Below are 20130 nucleotides of genomic sequence, written 5' to 3'. Positions count from 1 at the left end.
GTAGAATTTTTCCTCTCCTCTCCTCTCTCCGAACTAGTGCAGAGGAGAAAGATGTGCAACTTTTTTATTTTTATTTTATTTTTTTGATATTTTTTTCACACTTAGGAACTCACAGGAACCAACCATGTAAAAAATAAACTCAAACGGACGAAATATGTGGCATGTGGAATTTTCCAAAGCTCCACCGAAAAACTTCTCTCCTCGAAAACACAATCTTGCAAGCGGAATTTGGAGGTTTTAATATCGCCGAACCCGGCAAAGCTGGAGAGAATCGGATGTAACTTTTTCTGTAGATGCCCGTGCATATATTATTTGCCTGATTCCGTGTCCGTATGAGAAAGTTACGCCTATTTTAATAGATGACATATTTTGTCCGTTTCGGTAGAGTTTTGGAAAATTCTACATGTCACATATTTTGTCCGTTTGAGTTTATTTTTATACGGTTGGTTCCTATGTTCTCCTAAGTGTGAAAAAAATATCAAAAAATGAAATAAAAATAAAAAATTACATCTCTATGTACTGTTTAACTTATATAGAGATTAAGTAATTTCATATAGTGGTAGAGTGCATATAGTGGTAATATTTTGAATTAGATTAAGTAATTTCATATATAGTGGTAGAGTGCATTATGTTTAACATGTTGATCAAAGAGTTTTACTAAAGGAGTTATGGTCTAATTTTAGTGAAGGTGCAAAGTAGACTAAGTGGTATGCTAGATATTTTCAGACTTAGCTAGGTGGTAGTTCGAGTTTAAATTTTTTTTGTGGTTGGTTGTATCGTGATCCTGAGTGTGAAAAAACATCCGAAAAAATAAAATAAAAATGACACCGTTGCAACTCCATATAGAGAAACAGGAATGGAGGCGGCGGCGCCAGCCATGCTGGCGCCCTCCTCCCTGGGGCGGCGCCAGCATGGCTGGCGCCCTCCTCCTGCCACGTCGGTTCGCGTGTGCCACGGTGGCAGGAGGACGGCGCCAGAGAGGCTGGCGCCGTCCCGTTGGATGATGGCGTCAGCCACTCTGGCGCCCCAAAAAAGACCATTTCTGGGATAAGTTTTTTCAGGGGTCTATTTGCGAAATAAGTTTTTTAAAAGGACCAAAATGTGAAAAATCCAGCTCTCGTAGAACTCCACGATTTTGGGTTTTGGTAATTTGCTCTGCGTCACATATAATTGGTTATGTCGCCACTTGAGCTAGTTGCAGAGTTGAGAATGAGAGTGCTGAGGGAGGGACCTCTGGAGTACTGCATGACATATGGTCCCATAGATCATCGTTGTCTTGCATGTCAATCTGTAGTATGTATTGCATGTGCAGTACTACAGAGGATCTGAATTGGAGAGTGCTGCGTGCATTGAACTACTGATATGTGCGAATGGCAAGGGGCAACGTTGTAGCGGGTACGCTTTCCTAATTAAGAAAAGGCCAGGTCAAGTGGTCTGCATTTTTCATGATAAAATTTCACAGAACTTCCAGCCTCATTGCTTGCCCATATTTCCTGATAAGTCAAAATGGCTGCCCATATTCCCTGATAAGTCAAAATGGCTTATTAGAAAATAAAAAATAATTTATAGGTAAATCTTTTATATATTTGTTTATAACAACTTAAAAGTCAGTGCTAAAAGAAAATTATATATGTTGAAAATATCTTAAAATCAACTTCATATGCAAGTTTAAAAATTTAAATTTTAGCTATCGCTTTAATTTATTAGGCCAACCGTTGGTGCTCTTCATATTTTAGGGCACTAGTTACTTTCACAAAACCCTATATTTTGAGGCTTGTTTCAGCAGAAGAATCAATCCTGTCAATTCTACTGTCAACACGTGGTTACAGTCTGCCCCAAGACACGTGTGGTTCACTAAAACAAACCTCGAAGTATATGATTTTGTGAAACCAATTACAATTAAAATTTACTCATTTTTCATGCCGCATAAAAGACGACAACACATACATAATAGGCCACAAATAAACTTCCGTGATAAATCGCTTGCAAATTCACACTGAAGCACGGGAGTATATATGAACTCCAAGATTTCTGTACCGTCATGGATAAAGTCATACACGCATTAACTCTATATCATAAAAAGAGTTTCCCACCGAATTAAGTATAGTTTAACTGGTTAGGTTTCTTACGTTGAAACTAGTCTATCCGGATTCAAATCCTATATTTGACACGGGTACTTCTATTAAGGGCTAATTATTATTTCAATGGTAGACGACGTATCTGTCGACAGTGAGATACTTGTGATGACTTCGTCAAACCCAAAATATACCGATCCAGTCTTTCAGTGGTGTTCATAAGTGTGTAAGGTGCAGGGTGTGCGTCTGTGCGTTCATTACGAACAGGGGCGGATTCAACGTGGGTGGGTGGGGGGGGCTTGAGTCCCTCCTACAACCACCAGACTCATGGATACCCCCCGAGTCCCCCCTCAATTTTTTTTGTCATGGTTGGTAAGATAGAAGTTGTTAAAGGTCTCTTAATAGCGTTTTAGCACAATTTAATACTGAGATGATGTGTTTATACTGGTGTACTAGCATGTTGAGTATCCTAATCTTTTGTTTCTGATCCACCCCTGATTACGAAGAGTGTACGTACGTTATGAACGGCTGTGTTTGTATTTTCTAAAGAAAAAAAAGAGCTGGCCAATAAAAGCAAGTGACCGTGGCGGCTGTCAGTGCACAAACATGTGCAATATGCAATGTGACGTACTACGTGGCCGTGCTTCTACCAGACAAACGGAGCCGCACCGCACGAAGAATAGGCAACGGCCGCGAAAACGCATGTGGTTTCCTTTCACTGTCCAAGCCCTCCCATGCATGCATGTGTCCGTGGCACATTGGTCAGCTGAAACATAGGCCCACACGAGAATGATGGTGCCTGCATATTTTAGTACCAGTGGCCTCATTGGTTCCCCTAAAGCGAAACTATATTAAAAATATCTTAAAACCAACTTCAAAAATATATTTTAAATTTGAAATTTTGGCTTTAGCTTATCTTTTTTTAAGCATAGCCGATGGGGCTATTAAGAGTAACAGGGAATGCGTGATGGTATTTCTCTGAAATTGTCCGGGAGCATGCATGGTGTGGACTCTGGAGACTGGAGTGGATATCTAAGCCATAGCTAGGCTTTGGCCTTTGCCCGATCCTAGCTAGTGGCTGCTGGTGACGATCGATATAGGCCATTATCTCCTATCACGAATTCAGGATAGGCAGTAGTGCTCTAGTACTACTCCGGTTTACTATCTCCATCCTACTAGTGCGTACCAATTGGAGCCAAGCCAGCTATTGCTATCTATCATTAATACTCCTTCACGTTTGCGTCCATCTCGATCACCCTACAGAATATAATGCATATACGGAGAATTTTCTCGTGCTTTTCATTTGGCTTCACCGTGAGCAGGACATGACACAAAAATTAACCGTGCGCGGTGTCCAGACCTTTGGTCCGCCGCGCTTGCCGATCGGTCGGCGTGTTACGGGAAAACGGACACGGTGCGTGTGTGAATGAGCGTTGTGGTGGCTTGCGCGCAAACGCACAAAACCGTGGTTCCGAAGGATATTAGTTCATCCGTGTCATAAATATGTTTATCAGTATCAGGATGTTAGTTATATTTAGAACATAATATTATAATATACAGGTAAGTAGTTTAATTATTGGTTATTAAAAATCGTCGGTGTTGTATGACACTGACACAACCACTATGGATGATCCGACCGAAACAAGGAGGCGCCGAGCGACGCGCGGCCTTTGTGCAGCCGGATGCAATGCGGCGCGCGTACGTCACACGAACCGCCGAGCGCAACGGCCGGTGTCTGGGTGGCGGAGCAGAGTGAATGAGTGATGGGTGGAAAGCAAAGCGCGCGGTGCCACGCCATGACGCGGACGGAATTTCAGGTTTGGGATGAGATGGGAAGGACAGTGAGTGGTGTGATGTGGTGTGGTGCGGCGTTGGATATGTTTCTTTTCTTTTCCTTTTTTATGTATCAGCTCGATCTCTTTTCACTGCTAATAATGCAGATCAATCAGCATGGGTGTAAGTGTGCAAGGGCGTAGACGAGCAATAGTGGCGACAGGTCATGTGTACCGTCAAGCTCGCTGCTGCCTTTTCCGTCTTTTTCTCATGCTGTGTTTGTCACCGTGCGCGTCCACCACTTTAGTCCGTGTGGCTCTGTTCCGATGTGCATCAGTTCATGCATGAGTGCACGGATCACGGATGCACCTATCGATCCCAGGTATAGCCGCCGTATACCAGTTCCTACTTCCTAGTGCAAAATCATCATACCGGGGTCCATCTCATTCTCATGCACCAATGCAATCAGTCTACTATTGCAGTAGTACGTGCTCTTCGTCTGTCTATAGATATATATTGCTCCCAAAGTTGCATGTCGCTGTTGATGCCGTCGGCTGTCGGGGATCCAGCCGAGCCGAGCCGGCGCCAAGCCCCTTGGCGTCCTCGCCGGACGGCGGGGCGCGCTCTGGTGATTGGGCGCAAGCATGGATGGCGCGCGGATTGCGTCGGGCAGTGAAGCGCGGGAGCGGAGGACGAGGAGATTTCGAATTAAATTTTTAAATATACATTATTTTTCTCAATTTTGTGTATACGTACATACATGCTTCTAAAAATTTTACAGAAATATACGTCTTCCGCTGGTTGGGGACGCGGAACCGCGCTGTCGACGCGGCTCGAAGACGTGGGATCGACTGGAGGGGGCGGTTCCGCAGCTTCAACACGTGTGACCGGGACGGTCCCGCGCCGAGATAATGCGGCACCGCTCAACCCGCGACTAGGCCGTGTGGCACCAACGCGGTACCGATGGGAGCGGACGGGAGTGACGGCGGAATGCGTCAGACTAGGTCACGGTCCCGCGGAATGGTTAAGCGGGTCCGCCAAATGCAAACGATCAAACACATAATCAAATAAACTTTTGTTCGTAATGCTGCTAATGCATGTGTAATGTGCTATATATGCTAATATGCATCACTGTGCTACACTGATCAAGCGGCGGTGGCGCTGACTGATGACGCGGGAACGCCCGCGGTGCCGCATGCCTGTTCTGCGCCACCGCCAAGCGGTGGCAGGCATGCACCCGAGCAGCGGCCGGTGCGGCGGCCGATGCGGTGCCGCACCGCCCCGGCGCGGGACCGCCCCAGTCACGCATGTTGGCTGGAGGAGGCGGTGCCGCATCACCAGCCTGCGGGAGACGTATATTTATGTAATTTTTTGACGTATATTTATGTAATTTTTTCAAACACATGTATATATATACAAAATCGAAAAAAAATAATGTATATTTTAAAATTTAATTCCGTGGATTTCGTGGAGAGACAACCGTGCGCGGTGGAACGCGTCCGGCGGCGGCATCTCGATCTCCGTACTTCAATCTCGGAACAAGCTGGGAGGCTGGGACGGACCAGATTGGATTTTGTGGGCCTAGTTGTTCCGCTGGCACGAGGCCCCGTGCCGTAATACTGGGCTTCGTCAAAAGCCCGTTGTATTTACGGATGGAATAAGTTCACTTTGACTCCCTTTAAAGTGATCCGAATCTAATGCATGACCCTCGACCGCAAAACCAGATAGGATGACTCCCTGAACAATTTGACAGCGGTTTTGGACGGCGGTTTTATTGACGTGGTGATGTTGACCTAGTATTTTTTTTGAATGACGAATGGGGCCCACATAGTTTTTTATTTTAATGCCTCCTAAGCGTGACGTCAACACCACAGACCAAGTCAACATCGCCACGTCAGTGCCATGTCAGCAAAACCGTCGTCCAAAACCGCTAAGGAATTCAAATTGCACTGGTTTGAATAGTTCGGGGGGTCATACCGGTTGTGCGGTTGAGGGTCACGGATTAAATTCAGGTCACTTTTTAAGGGAGTTAAAGTGGGACTGGTTCCTTTACGGACACGGGACATAGGCGAGTTTTGGGCCATATAGATGGCCCGCATAGGATCTCTATCGGTACCAGGCTGACTTCTCCAGCCCGTACGGTCAAGAAGCGGCCCAAGTAACCAGGGTCACGTAGGCGGCAGGCCAGCTGGCCATTCCAGATAGACACCGACGGTGAAAAGAACGGCTTGACTCGGTTGCGTTGCAGCCTGCGTTTTTCCACTTTGAACCTTCGTGCTCTCGCCCGTCGCGTCTGACTGGTTACTATTACTCGTATATACGTAATACCTCCGTATTTTAATATATGATGCCGTTGACTTTTCGACTAAACCATTCGTTTTATTCAAAAATTTTATGTAAATATAAAAATATTTATGTCATGCTTAAAAAATATTTGATGACAAATTAAGTCATAATAAAATAAATGATAATTACATAAATTTTTTAAATAAGACGAATAGTCAAACGTTAGACAAAAAATCAACGGCGTCATACATTAAAATTAAAATATGGAGGTATATACGTCATACGTATATTGTACCTGCTGGATTGGTCATTGGCAACGCGTTACTACATCTTACCACATGATTACTTATACCCCGTGCCGCCGTGCGTACGTGCGTGCCGTTGAACCGTTCCGGTTAATCGATCAGCTGCTTCTCACAATCAAAATTCTCCGCGGTCTAGTTGTCTATAGTTATAATCGCCGTGTCGCCGGCTCACACGTACTATGCGCACAAGTAGCACAAGTACAACGACACGGTCTTTGCGACGAGCGAATTGGCTGCAGGATGCAGGGGGTATCCTCCGCCGCTCGTGGCGTTGACGGCGGCTCGCTCGCGGGTGAGGATTTGTTACCTCTTCCCAGAAATCGCCTGACCCACCCGCACCGACAACACATGGAACGTGCGTGATCAGCAACCCCTTTTTTTCTGGGAGGAGGTAGAGAACGTGACCAGCAATCTTGGGAGTGAGAACTGGATGCTGTGTACTAGTACTAATCTCGGATACTTGGCCTTGTGAACAGGCTAGCTAATTGGTCTCGATTGCGCTTTGGTTAGACTGGTTAAAACGGTTGACACTTACACTAACCCGTAAACATACAATAATTTCAGAACATTCTAACGGAATTCACCATGAGAAGAGAAACAGAGGGAGGCGGGGGTTTGAATTGAAAAAACACGGTCGCATTTGGGAGCGGGCGTTCGCGTCGGCTCGGCTCGGCCGCATCCACGGAATCAAATCAATCCAACGAGCGAGCGAGCGAACGAACCAACCCCTTCTTCGCCTCGGCTTCGCTTCCCCGTCTTTTCCTTCCGCCTCACCAACCTCGTCTCGTCTCGTCTCGTCTCGCCTCTCGATCCTTCCACCCCACGCCGCCCTCTGCCATCATCGTCGTCATCCCATCCGGATTGCCACCCAACCAATCGCCATTTGCTTCTCGCTTTCCCTCTCCTCCCCCAACCACTCCATCATCATTCGCAATCCAATCTCGCTCTTGGTTGGCGTCGATTTTGACGCGGTCTGGTTCGTGAATCCGACGGAGCCGGGTGATCTGCGGCGGGACTTGCAGATCCGAGCGGGCGGGGCGGGGCGGGTTCGCTCGTCGGATGTGTGGATCCTGGTGAGGTGAGGCGATGCCGGGCGTCGGCGTGAAGATCTACAGCGTCTTCTTCAAGTTCCTCCTCCGCCACAAGCTCCAGTCGCTCGCCGCGGCGGCTGCGGCGGCGGCGGCGGGAGGGGAAGACGACGCGGCGGCGTTCGGGGTCTCCTGCCGCGCGGACGAGGCCACGGCGCCGTCGAACCCGGCCTTCTCCGCGGCGGACGGCGTCGCCTCCAAGGACCTCCACATCGACCCCAACTCCTCCCTCTCCGTCCGCATCTTCCTCCCCACCCCGCCGCCGCGCCCGCACAGCCGCCGCGCCAGCGAGCCCCCGCCCGCCACCGCCAACGGCGGGAGCGCGCCCTACAGGGGCTACCTCCCGCACGCCGTCTCCTCCCCGCGCGCCGCGGCGTCCGCGCGGCGGAGGCTGCCCATCGTCGTCCAGTTCCACGGCGGCGGGTTCGTGTCCGGGAGCAGCAGCTCCGCCGCCAACGACGCCTTCTGCAGGAGGGTGGCCAAGATGTGCGACGCCATCGTCGTCGCCGTGGGATACAGGCTTGCGCCCGAGAGCCGCTATCCCGCCGCGTTCGATGACGGGGTCAGGGTGCTCAGGTGGATCGCCAAGCAAGCGAATCTCGCCATGATGAGCAAGGTCGGTGGCGGGGTGGACACGTTCGGTGCTTCTACCGTCGAGCCGTGGATTGCTGCCCATGGTGATCCGGCAAGGTAAGATTTGTTCAATCCCTCTTGTTTGTACTTGTGTTAATCGGTAGTAGTACTGTATTGCAGTAAATGGGTAGGAACTTAACACTGCATTGGCAAATGAGGCAAACAAAAGAATTGAGTGAAGATAATTGGGTTTTTCTTTCACAACCTTCTATCTATTGATCTAATAGTTCTAATTTGTCATCCACTAGCATTTCTTGGTACTGTACATCAAAATTGCTCTAGTTTGGTGACCATATTAGAAGGGATGAGTAAATACTTGGTCTGTTGGAGATTCAAATGGTAATAATATTATGAATGTGTTGAGTTCCACAATAGTTTCCATTTCTGAGTGGTACCAGATTTAAAATGTGCGAGAATGTTCGCTGAGACAGGTTCAATGTTTAGTGCCCGTTAATTAGGCTTGTTCGATATGTCATGTGTAATTTATGTTGTATCACGCCATCTGCATGCACTTCAGCTTTTCGTGTGGATTGTGATGATACACAGGCTCACAACAGTGTGTAGCTCCAGAATTAAGAATAAGCATTCAAAAAATTCCAAATGCCAGCCCACCAGGACTGTACTCCAGATGGTTGTTGGCATTTATAATACATTGTGCCATTTTAAGATTCGTTTGACTTGTGGCATGTGTGTTGACTTTTTCTTTGGAAAAAAAATGTAAGTTTTTATCTTGTTGGGAAAGCTCTATTCATCTGGAAGCTAAATGTTGAGTAGATGTCTGTTAATGGTCTCTCCACAATGCAATTGCTTTAAATGCAAGCAAAATTACATGTTTTCGTATTGATGTACCATCTTCACTTCAACCTCTGTCGATTGATGTTGCAACTTCCTGGGTGTAGATGTCTCAACGTTCAAAGTGTTCACCTAAGTTCAATTTCCAATATAATATGTTAGTCTTTACCACGCCAACAACTATTCTTGTCTTGCTGGTCAATATACCTGATCATTTATAGTTATTCCTTTTGTTCTAGTTATTGAGCATTACTATTACTGTAATCTGACCATGCATTCTGTCTTTTGATTGAACAGATGTGTACTACTTGGTGTAAGCTGTGGTGCCAATATTGCTAATTTTGTCACTCGGAAGGCAGTAGAAGATGGAAAGCTATTTGACCCTATCAAGGTTGTTGCACAGGTTCTGATGTACCCATTCTTCATAGGAAGCGTTCCAACACACTCGGAAATAAGGCTTGCGAACTCATACTTCTATGACAAGTCCACATGTATACTTGCTTGGAGATTATTTTTGTCAGAGAAGGAATTCAGCCTGGATCATCCTGCTGCGAATCCCCTGGCTCCTGATAGAGGAGGGCCACCACTGAAATGTATGCCTCCGACCTTGACAGTCATCGCGGAACATGACTGGATGAGGGATCGAGCAATTGCATACTCGGAGGAGCTCCGCAAGGTGAATGTCGATGCACCTGTTCTTGATTACAAGGATACAGTTCATGAGTTTGCAACCCTCGATGTTTTCCTCAAGACACCGCAGGCCCAGGCCTGTGCCGAGGACATCGCCATATGGATGAAGAAATACATATCCCTCCGAGGACACGAGTTCTCGTATTAGTAGTTGTAGCAAATATATCAGAACTGTGAAATAGACTTACGGGAAAGCATCAACATGTTCTTTTTCACCTGGTAATGGGAGCAATTGCAAAGTGGAGGCCAGGAACCTGTTAGCCTAATGTGAGTGAGTACTGGGCTTTTTCCCCCCATTTATTATGGTCTTTGTGAGAGAGAATGTAGTGTGCAAATTGTAGACTGAACTCAAAGACGATGCTCTTCCCCCTGTAGAGCTCAATTCTTTAATTTCTTTTGTACCCTTTGTGTAATATGAAATTGTTGGGGCTTGAATTTACCATTTTTGAGAAGGCAAGTGTCATTGTCCAATGATCAATTTAAAGAAAAAGCGTTGATATACCATCGCGTCTGCCAATCAACTCAATTTTCTTTTACTTGGTTAACCTTTACTTGTTTTGGTTGTAATTTTGATACCACTCAGGTTTTCTAACGCAAATTCCAGAACAATATTCAAATGGAAGTTATCTCCAACTTGTTTTGGTTGTTAATTTTGATACCACTCAAAGGTTTACTTTGCATTTCACCCGTTTACTTCAACCTCACCTTCATTTTGCAAGGTTTAAGGCGACACATTGCTTCGTGCTTACACCAACAGATTTCAGGCCTAAGTTTCGTATGTCTTCCAGCTTCTTGTTTAATCCACATGCATGTTCTTTTGACACATGTATGCTCGTATGATCTTTTCAAGTTTCAGCATCGTCAATGAAGTGAAGTTAACTTCACCCCCTTTTCCCAGTTGCTAATTGTACAATAAACGGACATTGCACTACATGGCTGAAACTTGAGGGCAGCTCCGATGTGAGAAAAATGACTGCTCCTAGATACCTTGTCACTGCAAAAGCATTCTCGTTGCAGTAAAAGGTTGAACAAACGAACAGATCATAATCAGATCTCAGCACTAACTATTCCCTCAGAGAAAAAAAAATAATTCAACACTAATTAAACCTTCAAGGGTTACACGATCTTTCACAGACTGTTCCTCGTTCGGCTCTGAATGAAAGCTTGCAATGATGGTTCTCGTCCAAGGTAGTCAGATATGATATCAAGGGGATTTTTCGAGCCTCCTGGAGCCAATACCTGAATAATGAAAGCATTTTAGAACAATTGCCATGAGTCGATGATGGAAATACATAATGCCTCAGGAGCACTAGTCAGTACCTTATTTCTAAACCGCAACCCCGCATGCTGATTTAGCAAGTCGTCTTTAAATTTTGATGCAAACAGATCAGCCGCAAACACCTGCATTGTAAAAGTGAATGTGCTTTACTAATGGTTTAAAATATATGATGAGTGTAATATGCCTTTGGAGTTATGCTTAGATCAGACCTCACTCCATATGTAACTGTAGCACACAGCATCATAGCCAATAGCAATACGTGGAAAACATGAAGCTGGGCTATTCCCTTCCAACAAAGGTATACCTAGCATTACCTGAAAAAAAAAGGAGCATTACACCTTCAGTTGTCCATGCAAGTAATATAAATAATGAATCAGTTATTTACAATGTACCTTTGGATGAAGATCCTTGATTAAGTCATCAATGTTCACATTTTCGCCTGTATGTATTATCTGATCAACAAGGCCTGGTAACAGCAAAAGAACACGTATTAGCTAGCACTAATGAACATGTCAAAAAGCATATACCAGGTTGGGATTACACATATAAAAACAGTAATTTATTCAGTGAATAGGCGGAAAACAAGGGAAGTAAGACTGTTTTTCTTTTGTTCAAAATACAGGTCTTAAGAACGACAAATGAGTTTATTTATCAGTTATTGTGTTGCACAATTAGAGAAAACGAAGTGCTGGGGACATCAATCGTCAATGTCTCATAGTATCCGTATCTCACTATGTTGTCAGAGTATCAGAGATAGTACTGTTGAGAAACAATCTTCCCAGCAAAATGACTCACACAAAAGGATCTCTTGTTTCAGTTTCAGGCCAGCAAATATGTCACGCCTTCTTTTCAGTGATTGGCAAGCCTCACTAGTGATAGACTTCGTAATGTCCTACAATGATAAGAACAGAAACTATTTCAAGTGCAATTTGAAACAAGTTTCATCAGGTCAACACTAACTTGTCTAAGTCTAAAAAGCCTGTATCACCAATACAATTTTTTTTATGTGTCATCAGATTCACTTCATGTCATAAACAAAAGAGGAAACTATTCCCAGTTCATATACTGCTTTCTTAATCTAAACAATGTTTTTCCGGTCATGCAAAAAACATCCACTTCTTATTCATAAGCTTGGTTGTTCCATTGCCTAAAATAACTTGGTAGTATAAAAATCTAAATATCTCCTCTGTAGAGGCAGTGCACAATGTTTCAAATATTATTTCGGCACATAAACATCATGCTAACTTGCATCACCTGATGGAAGCCAGACATCATTTTTAGAGAAATGTTCTCATAGCACCTGAAATGGCAAATTTCATCTTACACATCAGAAATGACAGCTTCCAAAGTGTTGGTATGTTACTGAAGAAACACAGCAATACCTACCAATTCTCAAGTAACAGACTTGGAATTTCAGCAAAATCCCCCTCCAGTTGAAGACCCGAAAATCTAGAAAAGGTGGCTCTGTTGGAGATATGATGGACCTACAGAATATTGGAGACCAATCAACGCAGTTTTATTTGATGTTCAACAGCGGAAGAGATAATCAGCAATCTGGCATTGGTCAAAAGTCGAATTTCTCAAGAAAGAAAGCTAAATTTCATTTACCATAATTAAGGTATAACGATAATTCCCAAGTGGCAAAAACAGTGCCTAATGAAGTAATAGTATTATAAACTTAAAACAAAACATATTTCTGTGAAGCCCTATTTGTAAAGAACATTTCTGTTAAAAAGTTTGCTAAAAACAAAGTGAGAGAATTTAGCATACCACATGACTGAATTCATGGAATATCCTTACAACTTCTGGGAACCTCAGCAGTGCTGAATTCCCATCAAACTCTTTCGGGCATTGAGACAATAGAACTGCAACTGGAACCTGTTGGCAATGACCACCAAATTAACACCGGGCTCCACTAGAATCCACATGTACATTTCACCGATTATAGATATCACGACTCGTGAGAAACTGAGAACCGCAGAGTCGTTTTCTAGCTTGTAAAATTTTGATTGTCTTAAGTCTCCAGTAGCTTTGCTTTAGCAAGACACCCTTTTTACACTACTTTGAATAACCAGTCCTTTCAATTGAGCCGATTCGAACAATTGATCATGCTCTAACTGCACTAGAAATACATGAATTCTCTACATTACCTTTCTTGTGCCATTAGAACACAGGCATCTATTCTGAAGTGCCACGACGCAGGTATGTGCATATTTTCCTTCCCTGGGAATAAAGTCAAGTAGTTCATCAAAATTACTTTATTTGGTCGCAAGTGCAAGTGGAAGTGTGCATTTTTTTCCCTTGTGATTTGTGTTTCCATGTTATGCTGTTTATCCTTAATGTTTCTTTCATGTGTTCTGTGTCTGCATTTATCAAGATAAGATTTTATCCTAAGAGAATTGGCTTTCAGAAGTAATGTTTCAATATGCATGCTCAACTAGATTTCTAAATAGTAGCGTGAGGCTAGCAAAATTATTAAAACTTCACCAGCATGCATCCAAACAAACCTGGAAAAGATATCCAGAAAAAAGTAACCCAAAAGATCACTTGAACTTGCATCCCAGACAGAAAAGAGACGAACTGTATCGTGCCAAGTCTCAGCATCCTTCATTTCCTCAAATCGCAGTGCTGCCAAAATAAGATGAGAGTAAAACACATCCAGTCATATTTTGGAAGAGGTATATCCAGTCGAATTTTATGAATAATGGGGGGTTATGGTTTATTCTCTGATGGGTACATCTTACCAAACAGATCTTGAAACATCTTCAATATTCCTGATATGACCAGGTCAACAGGGAAAAATTGTTTAATTTCACCAATATCAAGATCAACCTTGAGCTCCTCAGCTCTTTTCATGTAGTATAACAGGTCTTCCACGCTAAATTGAGCATCACCCTCCTCCTCCATCTGAAATTAGAAGATTGACTATGAGTTTAAATTGTTAATAAAAAGAGTGTAATCAATAAAAAGAAAGAGAGAGATCAATAAGAGCTTTGTCCAAAACCTTCAGATCTTTGAGTACGCTGAGCTCCCTATTAGCTAGGCCATTTAATTGTTCTGACATCTCCTCCAAAAACTCCAAGACCTGTAGGTACAAGTCCTTTAGAGCATGAGTGGGTCTTGGTATCATATGCAAATTTAGGTGAGCATGTGAAAGGGGATGCAAATGAAATGGCTAAACATCATCTTGTTGGAAAACTGATGATCTGAGAGTAATTATATCAGTATATTGAGACAAAATTAAGAATGCAGATTTAGCTAAAAAAAATCTCTAGCAGATCTGCATAATGGGAAAGTACAAACCTTCCTTGACGTCCTCGGCATTCTAGGTTCAATAGCATAATCAGCATAATTGGGATACCCCAGCAATCTAGCAAGCCGGTGTCTTAGCTGGACCTATTATTATGTTAAAAGGGGGGAAAACACAACTTGTCAGCTGCTGGTTTCCATTATGAACTGAGATTATGCATCTAAAATAAGCAATTGCTTTACCAGTTAAGAAATTAAAACATTGTAACGCTTAAGTCAAATAATGCTCATAAATGTGGATTGCACCCTAGTGCACCTCTACAGCACAGGTTGGACGTAAAATAATAAAATCCTATTTCAATGAGCTATAATGTTACATATCTTTCCTGGGTAATTGACCAACTGCAGCATAGAACTTAGTTGTGCGAAATAAATGAAATCATGAATCGAAAGGTATAAGTTCCTTATGAGTTTACAGATATGAATATTTGGAGTTACCAATTTTTCCAGGATGGCTATATTCTCTTTTCCACCTTTCTGGCCATAAGCAACAGCAATCAGTTTCCTGGTAGAGCCAACCTTGAAAACAAGAAATAAATTAGACCAGTTAGCGATTATATAAAAGAATTGTAGTAAAAAGATTCTAATCTTAAGTACTCCACAGCATATAATATTAAATGCCTTATGCAGATGTGCATGAAAAGAAGCACAAAATAGAGCTGACCTTGCAATGCTCAAGAATTGGAGTAACATGATAACTGGTCAGCAGAACCTTCCACTTCCCATTTGTATTTTCCAGTTCCTGAGTTGAACAGTCATTGTAATGTAGGATCAGATAGAAATAGTATCATCCTTTTTTCTCTTATCACACTTCAGTTCATTCGTAAAGTCCGAAAATAGCTTTCAATAAAAGCTGAGTACTCCCATTTTTTAACAGTCCAATGTTCGCACATTGTAGTTCCTAAAGGTAAACTCATTAAAGAATGATATTGGATGGATCATGGATGTGTGAACATTCGGAAGTGTGTATACTGCATCCTCCCAGCTTACCTTTAAGAACTCTAGTGGCATCCCAGCCAGGTCTTCCTCGTTCAATAGAAGAAATTTTGTGGAATCATTTAAGCTTTGAATATACTTCAAACTTAAGTCATCAATGTGAGATTTCAGTTTCTCCATCTCCGTTTTCTTGCTTTGAGTTAGTTTAGCACCATTGCGTTCAAACTCTCTTACCTGTATGTGTCATTGACATAATGATTGAATCAGCAAGCAGGTACTCGTTGGGTCAAGAAATATGCTGGGACACCTTTTAAGCAAACAGCATATCCTTTATTTCCCAACAGATTCATAAGTAAAGTAGCTATACATCCACTGTCTACCTTCAACTTTGATCTATAGCTAAAAACGAACAGATATTAATCTTTTAAAGTCAATAAATCATAGGTGAAATGCAAAACGAACAAGAAAAGATAGAGCACGCACAAAGGTACTCCCTCCATTTCATACTATAAGTCGTTTTAACTTTTTTCCTAGTTAAACTTTTTAAAATTTGATCAAGTTTATAGAAAAATATAGCAACATTTTCAACACAAAATAAACATATTATCAAAATATGCTCAATGTTACATTTAATGAAACAAATTTGGTGTTGGAGATGTTGCTAATTTTTTCTATAAATTTAATCAAACCTAAAGAAGTTGACTAGGAAAAAAGTCTAGGCGACTTATAATATGAAACAGAGGTAGTACATCGGATGAAGAAAAGATACAATGACAAGGGACATCTATAGAGCTGCGTGATCATAGCATCATTCAGAGAAGGGAATCGTCTACCATGCACTGGACAAATCTTGTTGCTTCAAGGCCTATTCTTTCACCTTTCTGTGTGAATGCCTTTATGACACGATACACATCTTCACGCTGCCTGGACACCTTGCACGAAAAAACAAGGTACTTATACTAGAGTCTCAACAGGAATTTATTAGATCGGAAAGGTCAATAACAGGGAATTCAGGTTATTGTTTTATTTGAAACAGGGGCCCTTGTTTTATTAAGGAAAGGGAATTCAGATTCTATTAAGAATGTGTTTTCTTAACCATATCACTTCATTTAACCATATCAACAATGGAAAGGAATGAATACTGGAATGATGTTATGTGTTACGAATGCTCACTGAATTGGTTATATAATAATACAAGTATCGTGGATTCTTAAGATACCAAGATACCAACCTATGTGCATGGTTTCACATTATTTATCAACAGTGATTGCAACTCTGTCTGGTAGATGTATAACTACCAGCAGTTACACCGTGTAGATAGAAAAGGAAATAAGTAACAAGTTGCACCTGCACTGCTGGAAGTGAGAATCCAATCGTTTCTCTGCTTCTGCACTGGCCCTTCGTACATCATCAGACGGTGAGACCATTCTAGGAAGCACACAGGCTTGAACCAGTGGGAACTGCTGAGCATCTAATTCCGCCAGAGGTGCAATGACATTAGAGAAGCTGACCTGCAACAGAACATATCATGTACCAAAATATGAAACCCGTGCCACTCTTTGGCTTTATGCAGGCAAATAGACAGTATAGGATGAATATATCCTGCCAGTGTTGAGGCATTTAAAAAGAACCCACACATTTATTCATGTCACATTATCAACTTAATGAAATTAAGAAACAACATACTGTAAAGCGTACGTGTTTCTGCTGCTATACCACAAAAAGCATTTCAACGTAATGGTGGGATGCAAATGAAATAATGCAGCATATACACATTCCAAAACAATGCCTAAGATTTGATTGAAAAGGTATATTCCATAAAAAATGCAGAGGCAGCAGAGTGTTGGATACATACTTTATCTAGGGGAACCGCAGCCACAGCGTCGTATGTTTCCTTCGACTTAGAAACGACGCGATCAGCTAATCTCTTGATGTCAGCAGCTGAGAGGTTGACTTGCGCAGTAAACCCTGGGAGCTCTGCAACCATCCAACACATTCAAACATTCAATCACGCGAAAACTACGCCACTAAATCTTCATAACTCCATGCCCCAAGAGTTAAATTCCTGCAATATTTATTGCGATCAAACACATATTTCTACATCTCACGCGTGGATTTGCGGACAGAAGGGCAACATTATGGGGGCCATTTTTCCACTCTTCACCCCCCCCCCCCCCCCCAAAAAAAAAAAAAAAATCAACAGCGGATGCTACATTGCTACACAATTGAGCAGAAGCAGGAGAGGCGTGCACAGCTTGAGGAAAAAGTAGAGCGACATGAGGGGAGCATCGTAACCAAAACTCCGGGGGGGTTTCGGGCGGCGCGTACCTCGCCGCTTCCTGCGGCGGTGGGCGGCGACGGCGGAGAAGGCGAGGTTGAGGCCGACGGCGACGAGCGCCGCCGCGCCGGCCGCGGCGATGACCCGGCGCTCCCGCCTCCGGAGAGACATCGGGGCGGGAGGAAGCTTCTGGAAGGTTCTGGAAGGCGCGCCGCGGGCGGCGAAGAGGAGAGAGAGGGGAAAAAAAACGGAAGAGCAGCTGGAGCAGCGGGCGGCTGAGAGCTAGAGCTAAGCGAGCGGAGGTGACGATGATATGCGAGATCTGGCCGTTGGTATCCGCGTGGACGGCTGGATTTAAGGGAGATTTTTGCACGCCTCTATAGCTGTATACAGAAAATTGATTTGTACAGTACTTTCTACTTTGTTTATGCTGGTTGATAGCGGATTACCAGCTACAGGATCAGCATTAGGATTAATGCTAAAGAGATGGAAAGCTTGTCCATCAGGTTTTTTTTTCAAGCCAAAAGTCACTGTTGAGCTATAGAGCTAAAGATAAGATCTTCTGGATTTGTTCAAATAGAGTTTCGTTATTAAAAAAATAGAGTTTTGTCCCTATCTTTAAACATTGGCGTAGTGAATTTTAATCTTGGTTTTAAGGATGTGTTTGAGATGAGAGGAAATGAGACGATTGAGATGATACACGAAATGAGGTGAGCCGTTACCATATGATTTTTTTATAGGAAGCTGTTAACATATGATTAATTGAGTATTAATTATTTCAAACTTGTAAAAATGGATTAATATGATTTTTAAAGTAACTTTGCTATAGATATTCTTTTAAACGAAAAGACGTACCGTTTAGTAGTTCAAGAAGTGTGCGCGTAAAAAAAAGATAGACTTTTTTCTCTTGATCCAATACCATTTAACATAGACTTAATTAAGCAATGTAATATGATTAGCTTATAGCTTAAGAGCTCATTTAGAACACATGATTTAGAAAATAAAGGAATAGAAAAAATATAGAGATAGGATGACATGGATGTTGAATCTAAAAATGGTCCACATGAGTTTGTAACAAATGTCTTTTGGCAAAACCAAAGAAAAAAATATAGTAACTTCATGACTCTAGAAAGAGAGAGCATTAGGTTAGTTTTCCTCTGAAAATTTTATGAATTGATTATTCCAAAGGAATTTTAAAGAATTTTGTGGAAATCCAGTCCTTTGTTCCAAAGGATCAATTTTCATATAATTCTAATTCTCTAAATTTCTTCCATTTTTCCTTCGTTCCAAGGGTGTATTCTGTACCCTCTCAACTTCTATTTTTTTTTGTCACACGCATACTTCTCAAACTGCTAAACGGTGTTTGTTTAAAAAAATTTATATAGAAAAGTTGTTTAGAAAAACCATATTACTACCATATTTTAAGTTTATTTTTACTAATATTCAATTAATCATATACTAATGTGTCTTTTCATGATCGCAGCCTAAAGAGGCTCGTTTGTGCAGTGCCCATCGGACCATCTCTAAATACAAGCCCATGCCTCGGCCCACAGGCCCATGTGCATGCATCCGGGCCATCCGGCGCGTTGTGAAGGTTCAGATCATGAGCGAGTTTAATGCCTGTGTGCGTACGGAATCAAGTTGCACATTGCCAGTCATGACAAAAAAAAAAAGGTGTACAATGTAGACTCGTATACTAGCCGTCGATTCATCCTCTCAAACATGCCCTGATCCCGAAAAGGTTGTCCAACACACTGAAATTCCTGTGTATAATTATCCATGTTCTTGTTGAAATTGAACGTGCGTTACACGCACCATGCATGTCAAGTTGATTTTTTTTTAACACGGGAAATGGAAGACTGGGTTGATGGTAAGATATATAGAAAGAAATTTAAGCAAGCGGTAATCGGTGAAATAACTAGCTCTAGGATGATATCTTATATTTCAAGACACATTTTGAATGTTTAAGCTTCATATATTTGGGGACGAAGATACTAATAGATAACACCGCTCCATGATGGTGTGTCTGTTTATACCTCTGTGGTTAATATAGTTAGAGAAAATATAGTGCAAATCACATATCTAGTGGAAAACTAGAAACTACTCCTAGATTGAAAAATGAACATATAGGATTTTTTACGTTATAATAAGAGTAAAACTTTTATTCAACAATAGTTTTTTTATTTTCAGTGCACTTGTTTTTCATATAGATAATCCATCCGTGGTGTTTGAATATCCTACGCAAAATGAGGTGATAATAACGTGTGATTAATTAAGTTTTAATTTTTACAAACTTAAAAAATGGATTAATATAATATTTTAGAACAACTTTCATATAGAAAGTTTTCATACAATACATACCGTTTAGCAGTTTAAAAAGCGTGCCAGGAATATTTATAACTTAATCCACTTTTTTTAAGTGGAAACGAACTGAGCAAGAAATGTTGGTCCTGCGGCTTAGCTGTTCGTGGCCCGCGTGCCATCAACCCGTACTCTCTCTGTAGAAAAAGCAAATCATGGGTTTTCGTGTCCAATTTTGATTGTTTGTCTTATATAAAATTTTTTTATAATTCATAGTTTTATTATTATTAGATAATAAAACATGATTAATATTTTATGCGTGACTTATCATTTTAATTTTTTTCATAATTTTTTTAAAATAAGACGGATGCTTAAACGTTGGGCA

At 42.1% G+C, this 20130-nt stretch overlaps 2 protein-coding genes across 2 annotated transcripts; one reads left to right on the top strand and one right to left on the bottom strand.

The window, feature by feature from the left end:
• The first annotated feature begins 7162 nt into the window (after positions 1 to 7162).
• LOC4325013 (probable carboxylesterase 16) lies at positions 7163 to 10141 on the top strand. Its single transcript, XM_015783264.3, has 2 exons — positions 7163 to 8217; positions 9250 to 10141. Exons 1-2 carry the CDS (start codon positions 7526 to 7528, stop codon positions 9788 to 9790), a joined length of 1233 nt encoding a protein of 410 aa, XP_015638750.1. The 5' UTR covers positions 7163 to 7525; the 3' UTR covers positions 9791 to 10141.
• A 330-nt stretch (positions 10142 to 10471) lies between these two features.
• LOC4325012 (probable thimet oligopeptidase) lies at positions 10472 to 17705 on the bottom strand. Its single transcript, XM_015767428.3, has 20 exons — positions 17495 to 17705; positions 17022 to 17143; positions 16514 to 16677; positions 16000 to 16090; positions 15221 to 15400; positions 14895 to 14972; positions 14669 to 14749; positions 14225 to 14317; positions 13926 to 14006; positions 13666 to 13828; positions 13429 to 13549; positions 13072 to 13144; positions 12692 to 12799; positions 12308 to 12405; positions 12176 to 12221; positions 11717 to 11813; positions 11314 to 11387; positions 11131 to 11235; positions 10963 to 11043; positions 10472 to 10881 (listed from the first exon to the last, which is right to left on the bottom strand). Exons 1-20 carry the CDS (start codon positions 17613 to 17615, stop codon positions 10771 to 10773), a joined length of 2088 nt encoding a protein of 695 aa, XP_015622914.1. The 5' UTR covers positions 17616 to 17705; the 3' UTR covers positions 10472 to 10770.
• Positions 17706 to 20130: the final 2425 nt, after the last annotated feature.

This window comes from Oryza sativa, chromosome 1 (assembly GCF_034140825.1).
Source record: "Oryza sativa Japonica Group chromosome 1, ASM3414082v1".
NCBI classification, from domain to species: domain Eukaryota; kingdom Viridiplantae; phylum Streptophyta; class Magnoliopsida; order Poales; family Poaceae; genus Oryza; species Oryza sativa.
This window is presented reverse-complemented; position numbering and strand designations above follow the sequence as displayed.